Below are 12,956 nucleotides of genomic sequence, written 5' to 3' on the forward strand. Positions count from 1 at the left end.
TTAGGGCTCATGCACACGACCGTATGCATTTTGCAGTCCACAAATACGGATGACGTCCGTGTGCATTCTGTATTTTGCGGAACGGAACAGCTGGCCCTTCATAGAACAGTCCTATCCTTGTCCGTAATGCGAACAATAATAGGACATGTTCTATTTCTTTGCAGAGCCGACATACGGAAATGGAATGCACACAGTCATTTCCGTTTTTTTTTACGGACCCATTGAAATGAATGCGTTTGTGCGCATGAGGCCTTAGAGCAAGACTCCTTTCTTCTGTCTAACCACTTGCGATCGCCATTTCTCAGGGCGCCTCTCACCCTACTGCCCCGCAACTGCAGGCCCCCAGGTCTACCACCTTAACATGCCCATTAGACCCCGCCACATACTGTATGTTTATTCATAAGGTGGCACTCACCATAAGCTACGGGCGTCAGTTTCAGCACGGTGTGCAGAGGACATTTCAGGTATGGCAATTCTTCTGGCAAAAAAGAGAAGTTATGATCAGCTCTGCTTTCTTCCTCTACGCTTTGGCGTGTGCGCAATTTTTGTTAAAGTGCTATTTAAAGAAGGCTTGAAGTGCACATTCCTCTTACATCACAAGACATATCATAATTATCTAATAGATGCCGGTGCCACCTCTGGGAACGAAGGACACATGGCGGTGCTTCTGCACAACTCTCTCCGTTTACTTCTATGGGAGTAAAAAACTGCCGAGCTGCCTGTTCTCAACACAAAGGGCAGATTGCAGAGGTGGGACCCGCATGTATCAGACCCCTATAGCAAATCCTATGGATATGACAAATGTCTGTGATCGCAAATGCCTTAAAAATAAGTCCAGTAACAGGAAGGGGGCAGCTACACAGCGGCACAGCGCCACTTTTATTGATAGGCTGTGTCTGGTATTGCAGCTCAGCCTCGTTGATTTAACTGAGGCAATACCAGACACAGCCTACAGACAAAAGTGGTCCTATAGACACCTGGACAAACCCATCTGTGTTGGACATTATTATAGTCTATGGGAGACCCTAATAATTTAGCGGCAGAACTTGGAGGTACATCACTGTGTCCGTCACTCTTGTATTATGGTGCTGCGTTTATTATCCCCAGTGCTACTAAATGCCCCATCATCTAAGACTGATGCCCATTGTGATGTCATAGTACTGTAATCACTGTGATGTCATAGTACTGTAATAAGTGATGCCCACAGATGTCACAGTACCATAACACTGATGCCCACTGACATCTGTGGGCATCACTTTTATTACAGTACTATGACATCACAATGGGCATCAGTCTTGTATTATGGTGCTGTGACATCTGTGGGCATCACTTATTACAGTACTATGACATCACACAGTACCATAATACAAGACTGATGCCCACTGTGATGTCATAGTACTGTAATAAAAGTGATGCCCACAGATGTCACAGCACCATTATACAAGACTGATGCCCATTGTGATGTCATAGTACTGTAATAAAAGTGATGCCCACAGATGTCAGTGGGCATCAGTGTTATGGTACTGTGACATCTGTGGGCATCACTTATTACAGTACTATGACATCACAGTGATTACAGGGGGAGGGGGGAGGGGAGGGGGAGGGGGAGGGGGAGGGGGGAGAAGACAGACAGCCATGTCTCTATGTGGCCGTCAATCCTAAATAGAAAGCAGACCCATGTATCAGGCTGTCAGGAGTCTCACTTCACTCCGTATGATGTCAGTCAGTCCAATACAACAGACCTACTGCCAACAGTCCATAAAGCTTTCAAGTGAATCGATCCATGCTTATGAGTAATGGGGAGGGACTCCCGAAACGTCACGTGGCATGGGGGGCTGGTGGTCAGGATGAAGGTGGACTCGTCAACCGCATGTCTTATGGAATTTTGTATATGAAATTAAGTTGGACTTGGGGGAGGGGGGGGGGGATCATTGAAGACTTTTTTTTTTTTTGGCGACTATGGATCGATTCACTCACCTGAAAGCTCCATGACCGGCTGGCGGTAGTACGTCTGATTGCACTGACTGCTATGTAGCGGTTGTCCAAGATGAAATACACAGAATCGGTTACCTGCAGTTTTGTCCAGGAAATAAGCCAGCAAACAGCGCATGACGGCCTGGTGACAGACCACCAGCACGTTCTCCTGACGCTCCAGCTCCATGATAACCGGCTCCAGTCGCTGCACCAGGTCCTCATAGGACTAGAGAACAATACAAGCATATGGTTACAATGAGTCCTTTTACATGGACACATTTCTGTGAATCAATGATACAGAATATAGATTAGCAGTCCTTAAAGGGATTAAGTCAGCTCCAAAACACCCCCCAAACTAGTGCAAGCGGTCTATAGTTTAAAGGGCTTCTGTCAGCCCACTAAACCGTTTTTTTGTTTTTTTTTGTTTACTAATAATCCCTATACTGCGAGCTCCCTATACATAAGTTAAATAATCATTTTGGTTCAGTAGAATTTGATAAAAAGCTATTTTTATAATATGTAAATTACCTTGCTACCAGCAAGTAGGGCGGCTACTTGCTGGTAGCAGCCGCATCCTCCGATCCTAATGACGCCCCCTCCGCATTGTGATTGACAGGGCCAGGGAACGGAATCGTTCTCTGCTGGCCCTGCCTGTTTGCATTCAAAATCCGGCGCCTGCGCCGCGGCCGTACTTATCTTCAATCTGCGCAGGCGCACTGAGAGGCGGCCGCTCGCTTGGCCGCTCCATCCTCAATGCGCCTGCGCCGGGTGTAGATGTGATGTCATCGGCGCAGGCGCATTGAGGATGGAGCGGCCGCCTCTCAGTGCGCCTGCGCAGATTGAAGATAGGTACGGCCGCGGCCCAGGCGCCGGATTTTAAATGCAAACAGGCAGGGCCAGCAGAGAACGACCTAGTAGATCACAACTGCCATATATGAAAATGTTAAAGCAGCCCTTTATTTGGACTAAGGGTATTACAACATGGCGCAGTCGTGTTGTTGGTGCGGTTGAGTCTTGTGGGTGTAGGAGCCGCCGCAGACTAATTAAACCAAAAAAAAAAACACGGATCCGTCACCATAGACTTGCATTGTTCACAGTGCCAGATCAATTTTTATGACCAGACACAAAACCGCAGCTTGCAGCGGTTTTATGTCCGGTCACAAAACGAAATGCTGATGAAATGGAAGACATCCTGGACTGACCTCTTTCCATTCAAAATGCATGGGGACTAAATGGAAAAAAATATTAAACATTTCCGGTATTGAGATTCTCTGCCGGATCTCAATACCGGAAAACAACGCAAGTGTGAAAGTAACCTTAGTCCGTCTTCATTGTTAATAGCTGCGCCGCCCCCACAATACCGCCTGACCATTAAGGCTGGGGCTACACAGCGACATATAGGGTGCAGCTACACCGACATATTTTATAATGGTATTCTATGGTGTTGCACTGCGACATGCTTGGATGCTTTATTAGGCAAGTAAAGACTTTCCTCTTCATCCTTGACAGCACCCAAGGTATTTTATTCTGAGAACAGGGAGAGACAGGCCATAGACCCCACCTGGAAACCTGCCAGTGGGCCGAAGCCCGGGGAGCTGCCTGAGGTGCTAGCACCCTCCTCATAACCGCCAGTCAGTTACGCAACCACCTGAATTTTCCACTGTCAACACTGGAAGCTTTATGTTCTGGCAGCTGGAAAGTGAAGTCACCCTCCTAAATTGAACTATATTGCAGTCCTCGGTATGATTTCGTCTGCTGTTCGTAGGCCACCAGGCCTCAAGCCTATGAGAATACTATCAGCCGTGCAGATGGTTGCGATGTTATGACCACACACCACTAGGCCTAAAAGACCATGAGAACATGCAATTATGGCCAGACGGCACTACGATGTAATTACAACTGGCTGTGCCGGAACGCAGACGTCTCAGGCCGCAGGGTGGAAGAGGCCTGCAACGGGAGTCAGGAGTCACTTGGAAAGTATACTACTGGAGACATTAGAGGGGCATTTTTAATTCTTGGGGCACTACAAAAAGGAGCAATAACTGTTGAGGGAACTCTGCTTGGCTACATTTTTGTATGTTACTAGTATTTTCAGGGACGTACGATTTTTTTTCTACAGTATAGTATTTGGGGGTGGCAGCAGGATGGAGAGTTTGTTTTGAGAAGATCGGTAGGATGATGGAAAAGTGAGGAAGCGAAGATGCCTTTTGGCAAACTCTGCACAGATGAGACGTGGCTGAAAGAACAGCCTATAGGGCCATGCAGAGTGTGGCCATACAGCATGTGGAAGAAGATAGTATGACTGGATCTACGAGAATCCCGGGGCAAGAGGACTATGGTGGAATGTCACTGTTGTGGGACATTCCACCATAGCTTTGACTGGACCTTGCTACTTATAGTTCTGACAAACCTGGTTATTATTCCCTACTTTTTGGGGATTCGGGTGTGTATTTGAGTCAGGTTTAAATGTCTGCAGACAGTCAGTCCCACTTAATCACTATATTAAAACGCCAGTGGAGGAGTGATGTAACCTTCAGGTCTGAGGCCTTTTGTTTAACGTCCCCATTGTGGTGAATTCTTCTGACTTCCAGCACACACCTCCCCTAGGTTTGTGCATGTGCCGGAGGTGTGGGCTGAACCCCCGTTGTTATATCTACAGTCTGGGTATAAATACTTTTAGATCATGCTTTACAAACTGGACAAACCAGATGCTAAAATGTAGACCTTGAGATGCATTAGCTGTCTGGTGCACATCTGCACTCTGAAACGCAATTGTGGCGCGTTCCTTAATACATGTGTTGGAATTGTGGTGCATCCTTGTTGCATACTCCAGAATGTCATCATTCCTATTGGAGCACAGTCTTGCCCAAGGAGAAATCTTTGCTCCCCACAATCACCTCTTCTAACCAACAGTGCCTCAGCCTGCAGTTGCGAAGCTCTTCTGTAGACCAGGTCCACTAGCTCTTAAGACTAGCCCTTCATTTCCTACTCCAGCATTGAACTGAAGATTCACCATGGCTCCATTCGAACCCTTAGAGCTGAGCCGCCTGAAGTTTCTCTACTGTAAAACTATCCTTCAAATACAGTAGCTGTGGCCCCGGTAATTCGGTCCCTCACACCAGCTAGAAGGGTCAGTGACTTACAGGCCTTCACCTCTCAAGAACTGCATCTAAAAATTCTGCCAAATTGTTTACTGATGATGTTAGGGGAGAGAAGGACCTTCCTTTTCTCCTGGAGATGGTAGTGGGGAGAGACAGCTGTTTATTACTTACCTGCAAAGAACTAGCAACTTCAGATCATCCAACAGATTGTTCATCCAGTTCTATGGTCCTAAACAGGGTCAGTGGGCTAGCAAGGCTCTCAGATAACGTGGATTTGTGAGGCTTTCCTGGAATGCTACCAACAGGAAGGGCTTTCTGCATCTGAAGGGGTTCATGCTCATTCTTCAAGATTCATTTCAGTTTTCTGGGCAGAATTTATCATTGCAGTACATCTGTCAAGCCGCTACCAAAACCTTCATGGACCATTAGAGGCTAGACATCACAGTGGGAGTTTCAGCCTTTAGTAAGGCTGATAACCCTCTCTTATCCTTATGGGCAAGTGCATCATATAGGGCAAAAAAATACCGGTAAATCCACTAGGACATCTTCACATATCCTCCGGCGGTAAAGCAGCAATAGATTTGTAGACTTTTTATATTGCTTTGCATGCAGAGTGTAAAACCCAATATAACACAGAAATTCAGCCCTGGGAAGCCCTGCAGATGTGGATCTAATACAGCTCATGTCAGATCACTCCACACTCACCTCTCCTTTGGGGTATCTGTAACGATATTTGTCCTGGTCTCTTAGTGCAAACTCTTCTGGAAAATGTTCCTGTATTTCTTCATACGTCATCTCCTCACACACCCCCTGGAAAGAGAAGGTTTTAATGACTGGGGCAGAGACAGCCGAGATGAATGGAAAGCCTACATAGAGGTATTTGCATTGCTAACGTCAAGGCACTGGTGGGCCGCCATGTGGATGGTCTTGCTTTGATGAAGGTGGGCTTCCCCTTGCGTATGCAAACAGGAGAGTGTAATGCCTCCTTGTGTGAAGGCTGTTTGACCAAAGCCAGTTTCCCATACCCTTTGTAATGTCCGACTATAGTTGCAACTTCCTGTAGCAGTAGGAAGAGCAGCTCTGGAGCACAAACTGCTGCTCCGACAAGTGAAATACTTAGCATTCATGCACAGTCAATTCATCTTTTTTTTTGCATGGAGAAAACAATAGGCAAAGGGGTATCTCCCAAGGAAAGATAACCATCTCACTAGTGCCACCTTGTGGAAGTGGCTCCCTGCGAGTCAAAATCTGACTTTTTAACGAGCTTTTGGACATGACAAGGGAAAATAGCCAAGCCAGATATCCATCCCGTAGACAGCAGTTTTGGGGTGCTTGCCCATAGGATTCTGGAGAGTGTGATGCCTTGGAGGATGGATATTTGGCTTAGCCATTTCCCTGGTCATGTCCCAAGGTTGGATTTTGACTCCTAGGCAGCCACTTCCTCAAGGTGGTGCTAGTGAGATGGTTCTCTTTCTTGGGAGGTACCTCTTTGCATATTGTTTTCCCATGGCGCATTGCCAAAAAAAGTCTCCATACCCTGGAGCACTTCCATTAAGTCTCCATACAGGGTTGGTCTCTAGAGTCTGTACCCTATATGAGGTGCATGGGTAACGATACAGCCGTGACAGAGTCTGTAGACAGGTAAGTTATATGAAGGGTGATGTAGTCCACTTACTGCATCTATCTCATTCAAGGCCTTCCACTGCTCGTAAGGGACGTCCAGCGCTTCTGCCGTCTGGATGGTGCGCTTCATGTGACTGGTCCATACTTTTAGGTCTGTAATTTTCTGTGATCTAACAAAGTTTCCCAGTGCATGGGCGTACTGGAAAGGAAAGGGGGGAAAAAGAAAAAAGTGAGCAACCGCAAGTCACGAAGAGCTGACCAGCACCTATGGAGATCATGATCTTAAAAGGGGCAATGCATTCCCCAGTATATACACCCCTTCATGGAAGGGACCTATCCTACAGTTCATCCTGAGCTTTCTGGTTCATACATATAATCCATACTACTATGACTTATGAATATATAACCTACATCTACCTTGTTAATTTCACGAGGAATGGTGGGCGACAACCCCCATGGGCGCAGGAATGAGTCACAAGTCATTTTTCGGAAGCAGAGATGCATTATTAATCTGGAACGCAACCTCTATGGGCGCGGTGGGACATGTAGGACATTTCTTACCTGCTTTCCACGAGCTGAAAGCCCAGAGTCCCCTCCAATCCTGCCCATGAGGTTGAGATCACTTTCCCCATGCCGGGTCAGGTAGATAGAGCGAGGGGTCACGTGAATGTTCATCAGGTAGTAGACCGTGCGGCTCTGAATGTGATCCTGGACCCGGTTCACCAGGTATCGGTTCCCAACATTAAAAATCGTAATATAAGACAGATCGCTGCAACGGAGAGGAGCAGAAAAAGAAATGAGCGGTGGGGGGTTATGATGGCGGACCAGACAACGGATCACACCACAAGACATGGCTTATCTAGAAGCAGAGTGTCCAAGAGCACCTGTCCCCTCTCCCAACAGGTCTGATTAGTATCTACTTGCATTCCCCATCCAACAATTCTGGAGCATCTATTCTTATGACCCTATGATGTGCCATCCCCTTATTATTCCTACTAGACGTTATGAACGAATTACTAGCAGTTTGCAATAGAGGTCCTGGTTGGCGTTACCAGTTGGGGGCGTGTCCCTGCCCAGTCTCACACTGGCAGCACTGATTGGATAGTGTTAGACTGTGCATGGACACACCCCCAACTGGTAACGCCCAGCTGGATCTCCATTGTAAACTGCTTTTAATGCATTCAAAACCGCTAGAAGGAAGAATAAAGGAATGGTAGAGTCAGAAGAATAGATGGTCAAGAATTGTTATTACATGGGGAATGCAAGTAGTTACTAAAAGTGAAAGTTAAAGGGGACCTCTCCCCTCTCCTGACAGGTCTTTCTACATGGGAAGCAGATGCTAAACAAAGACCACCGACGGCAATTGGGGAGAGGTTTCCAGATATCTTGGAATTTGAAGGAGAAAGTGAATTTAAAAGGGAAGGAGTCATTAGAAAATGACAAATTTAGTTTTTATGTGAAATAATCATGCCATTTTAATTTTCCATGTCAATACCTACATTAAAAAGAAAACTAAATATTGCAGTTTTCGCCCTGGCCACTAAGCCTAATAGGTGCCAACTTTTGATCCGCTCATCATAGCAGGCAGGATCGGAATGACAGATATCACCACTTTAGGAAGATAACACAGGAGCCACCATTTACAATAGGGGATATCACAGCTTATCTACTCCCTCCTGGCCTCTGCACAGGTCAGAGCATGCCCAGAAAACTCTCAGAGAAGTCAGTGAGGCCCCCCCTCTCATCTATTGTGTGTAACAGCTCAGGCAAGATGGCCGCCCCCATAATCCTGTTCAGGAAATGGAATTTAAAAAAAAATGCAATCTGAAAATTTAAAACCGATTAGTAAAAAAGAATATATGTCGCTATCTGGTTTCCAGCGGCATAAAAAAAAAAATATATATATAAAAATATTCTGTGACACATTCCCTTTAAACAATCCCCATTTGTTAAACGGTTCCCTAGAGAAGAAGTTGGTCACGGGTTGTCCAACTGCTGGGATCTGAGGCGATCACTTGTAATCTGTGAGGACCCAGTGGGGTCATTTATCAAACTGGTGTAAAGTAGAACTGGCTTAGTTGCCCACAGCAACCAATCAGATTCCTCCTTTCATTTTGGACAGCTCCTTTGGAAAATGAAAGGAGGAATCTGATTGGTTGCTATGGTCAACTAAGCCAGTTCTACTTTACAGCAGTTTGGTGAATCTCCCCCTTAATCTTTTGCAGTACGCCATCTTTGATTACATCAGTTTACAAACTACAGCCGGTCATACATGTTATTGGTTTATATCCCCCCCCCCCCCTTCCCCACATACACACTCACCCAGGCCAAGTATGCATGTGTTCTGAATGGGGAGTAAGCAACTTGTCAGACTCCTCTGTGGTGGCTTATTGCCCCGAAAACTAAAGGATTGGGCAAGTTGAAATCCAACTGCTCGACCCTTCTCTCTCTCCCCCCCCCCCCCCCCCCTCCCAATTGAGTTGGGAAGCCCCCCCCCCCTAGAGTTGGGAAGATAGATGGCAGGTCCCGCTGAAATTGGCAGGTTCTAAGATGTATGGCCAGTCTTAGGCCTTGTGCACACAAACCGTATGCATTTTGTGGTCTGCAAAAAAAAGGATCCGCAAAAAATACGGATGACGTCAGTGTGCATTCCATATTTTGCAGAATGGAACAGCTGGCCCATAATAGAACATGTCCTATTATTGTATTACGGACAAGGATAGTACTGTTCTATTTTTTTGCGGAACGGAAATACGGACACGGAATGCACACAGAGTAACTTCAGTTTTTTTTTTTTGCGGTTCCACTTGAAACGAATGGTTCCGTACACGGTCGGCAAAAAACGTTAGTGTGCATGAGGCCTTTTAGTCTACTAACCATCATGACTCCCTGAGGGTCACATCCCCAGCTTCCATTGAAACAGCCAGAAACAATTCTGGCTGCCTGAAGGCTCCACTAGGGGGAGTCAAAAAGCTGAATGAAGACAAAATTTATTCCCAAGCAATTTTTTGTTCTTTTCTTCCCCGTGGCATTCCAATCGCTATAATTTTTTAAAATTTTTATTTATGCTGCCGTATCAGGGCTTGTTTTTTTTTTGAGGGAACAGTGGTAGTTTTTAATGGCACCATTTTGGTTTACCGATTTTTATTTCGGTATAAATTTTGCAGCGTTTATTTTTCGGCATAAATAACACGATAACTTTATTCTCAGGGTCTGGCGATACCAAATACAATTTCTTGGCGTTTTACTACTTTTGTACAATAAAAACCTTAAAAAAAAAATTCTAATGTTTTTGCATCGCTGTACCCCAAGACCCATAACTTTTATTTTTCATTATATGGAGCTATGTGAGGGCTTCATTTTTGCAGGAAGACTTGTACTTTTTATTGGCATCATATTTTTGAGGATGAATAGGCAAAAAAAAAAAGTTTAATAAAATAAAAAATTATAGCAGTTCTGGCATTATATATATATTTTTTTACAGCGCTCACTGTATGGGAAATTACATGATAATTCTTTACCGCAAGTAATTACAGATGCAGCTATTTTAGCCATTTTTTCCATCAAGAATTTTTTTTTCAATGGCAAAAAAATGGATTTTTTATTTTATTTAATGAAACTTAACTATATACTAGTCTCACAAGGGGACTTTAATAGGAGATTGCTTCAATAATACATTGGAATTGCTTATGCAATGCATTATTCTGTCAGTGCTATACTGACATCCGCCAGCAGGCAGCACCAGAGAGGCGTGACCGGCTAGGATACATGGCAGTCAAGGCTGGGGCCTTCATTAGGTTCCAGCCTGCCATGCACAGACATCAGCACCCTATGATCCATTCATGGGGTGCCACTGGGAGAGAGAGTGCTTCCTCTGTAACCACTTAGATGCCACAGTTGCTATTGACCCTGATTTTGGCGGTGTCCCTACTCTCCCCACTGTGATGTGTCCATCTAATGTATATAAGGGCCTCCTGACTCTACCCTGACCGTAGTGGTCAGAAAGAGAAGAATTGGGCATGTTGGATTTCAACTTACAGTATAAGCCAGCCCATAAAGACCCTTTAAACCGACAGATGATCAGGGCAAGTATCAGGAAGGCTCCTACCCAATAATTGACCTGTATAAAAAAGGTGCCGCTGAGCATACATTCGTTCATCGGGTGACAGCATTGATGATACGGTCACCTGGGCAGCAGATCCGTCGGTGTTAACGTGCTGCCCAGGTACCATGATTCTCTATGGGACAAGAGATTGCAGTAGCCATCACTCACCCCCATACTGTCACCAGAGATGATTGCTGCAGGTCACTGCTGCTCTCACCATCTCTGACGAGCAGGCAATTATCGAGAATGAAGGTCATACCTGCTGGCAATTATTGCGAATTAACCAATCTGATCACCTAAGACCCCTATCAAGCAAGAGAACAGGGTGTGCCATTAACCTGAATGACCTGCGTCGGCCAGGGGCGCACCACCAATGAGGCCACGTGATGCGATCGCCTCGGGCAGCACCAGGTAGGGGCAGCCGAAGGGCCTTGGGCTGAAGGGAAGGGCTTAGGTTAAGAAATTGGCATTGGGAAGGGGAGGGGGCGCAGGTTCAGTTTTCGCCTCAGGCAGCGGAAAGGCTAGGTGCACCTCTGCGCTCTGCAGTATATGCGTGCAGTGGAGTTTAGGGGCCGCAGTGGCCCTGGATATGTACCGGCCCAGGGGGCATGTGCCCTCCTGCCCAAAACTCCCACAGAGAAAAGACTTCAGAATTTGGCACAACCCCATAATGAAAAACCCAGGGGGGGGGGGGGGGCAATGTCCAGGTTTATTAGCCCCCCAGTCTACTTTAGTAACCCTGACCCCACATTAACCCATTCATTTACTTACAGCGAATGCAACCGGTTTGTTTTCTTAGCTTTTCACCAGACGGCAGCCATAAACACATTACTTATGCTAATCCTTGAAAGGCCAAGCACTTCACCACAATAGCCCTGACCGAGCCTCACTATATACGGTATATACTCCTCTAGCCGGGGACACACTCCTCCACTCATACCGGCATCGCTCCCAGCGACACCAGCGATGGTAATGCAGCAATATCACATCTTGCACTGAAGACCCTTCATGGGAAACAGATCTTTGCTGACCCAACAGAGGCCGACAGCATCTACGTATATATCTCAGCACCAGTATATGCTACCAGCCAGAGAGCATATTCCATCTGTCCCTGCACATAAGGCATTGCTTGTCTACCCCCTTAGGCCTCAAGCACACGACCATAGTTTTGGTCCGCAACCGATCCGTTTCCGCCCCCCCCGGATCGGATGCAGACCCATTCGTTACAGAGAATGCGGACAGCACACCGTGTACTGTACGCATCCGCAAGTCCGTTCTGTGGCCCTGCAAAAAATTATAAAATAAATAAAATAGAACATGCCCTATTATTTTCCATTTTGCAGAGAAGAATATAAATTTGTAGCATAGGGAAAATTTGGGGAGGCACACGGACGGTATCCGCGCGGTCGTGTGCATGAGGCCTTATATCGCACATTACTCCCATCTTTCCCTGGCCTTCATGCAGCTCACAATTTTCCGACATCACATACTCCTGGATTACAAAGAAGCCATGAGAAAATAAAAGAAAACGCAAGGAGAACATAGAAACTGCAGCCTTCAGGAACCCAGCCATGCAAAGCAATGGTGACCACTGAGCCACCATGTACTTCCAGCAGCCAAGGCACCCCACATCAGGTATGAGGGGTGCCAACTGGACAGATAGGGGGTACATTGCAAGGTTTGGCCAGGTCGATATACAAAATTACAGATGCCACTTGCAGGGACAAGACAAAGCATCGTACAAATGACATCATCTGGGAGAGAAGGATAAACTTACATGTAACGTGGAGGCTAATCTTCCATGTGACATATCCACGGGGTACTCACATGAGAGGCACGGAGCATGGGGCATGAGGTTCTGTATGGGAAGTTAGGAAGGGGGAGGAAATCTCCTCCCTCTGTTATCAGGCAATCCAGCTGTAGCTGGCTCCACACCAATGAGTGTCCCCTGCTGTGGCCATGGGAATAATAGGTCCCCTGGTAAACATGTGCTTAGGAGTATTGTTCCATCAAGGTCTGACCACGTTACCATGAAATGCAGGGCAAGGTGCAGGTGATAGAGCAGGACGAGCGGAGCAGATTAATATCTACAGTAAGTTTTATGGGAAAAAAAGATTCAGTATATTTTATTCATTTACCGTCTGCTTATTCTA

The 12,956-nt window shown here is 46.2% G+C and overlaps 1 protein-coding gene across 4 annotated transcripts in view; it reads right to left on the reverse strand.

Moving 5' to 3' along the window:
• PFKFB1 (6-phosphofructo-2-kinase/fructose-2,6-biphosphatase 1) overlaps positions 1-12,956 on the reverse strand; it is a 52,911-nt gene that overhangs the window by 3,829 nt on the left and 36,126 nt on the right. For 3 of the 4 annotated variants that reach the window (XM_044305268.1, XM_044305272.1, XM_044305271.1), the window contains 5 exons: positions 7,260-7,467; positions 6,751-6,897; positions 5,781-5,885; positions 2,071-2,200; positions 416-478 (listed from right to left, as the gene is read on the reverse strand). In XM_044305268.1, the coding sequence (XP_044161203.1) occupies positions 416-478; positions 2,071-2,200; positions 5,781-5,885; positions 6,751-6,897; positions 7,260-7,467 (653 nt within the window). The remainder of the gene's footprint in view (positions 1-415; positions 479-2,070; positions 2,201-5,780; positions 5,886-6,750; positions 6,898-7,259; positions 7,468-12,956) is intronic. The other variant, XM_044305270.1, reaches the window with a different exon arrangement.

This window comes from Bufo gargarizans, chromosome 9 (genome assembly GCF_014858855.1).
Source record: "Bufo gargarizans isolate SCDJY-AF-19 chromosome 9, ASM1485885v1, whole genome shotgun sequence".
Taxonomy (NCBI): domain Eukaryota; kingdom Metazoa; phylum Chordata; class Amphibia; order Anura; family Bufonidae; genus Bufo; species Bufo gargarizans.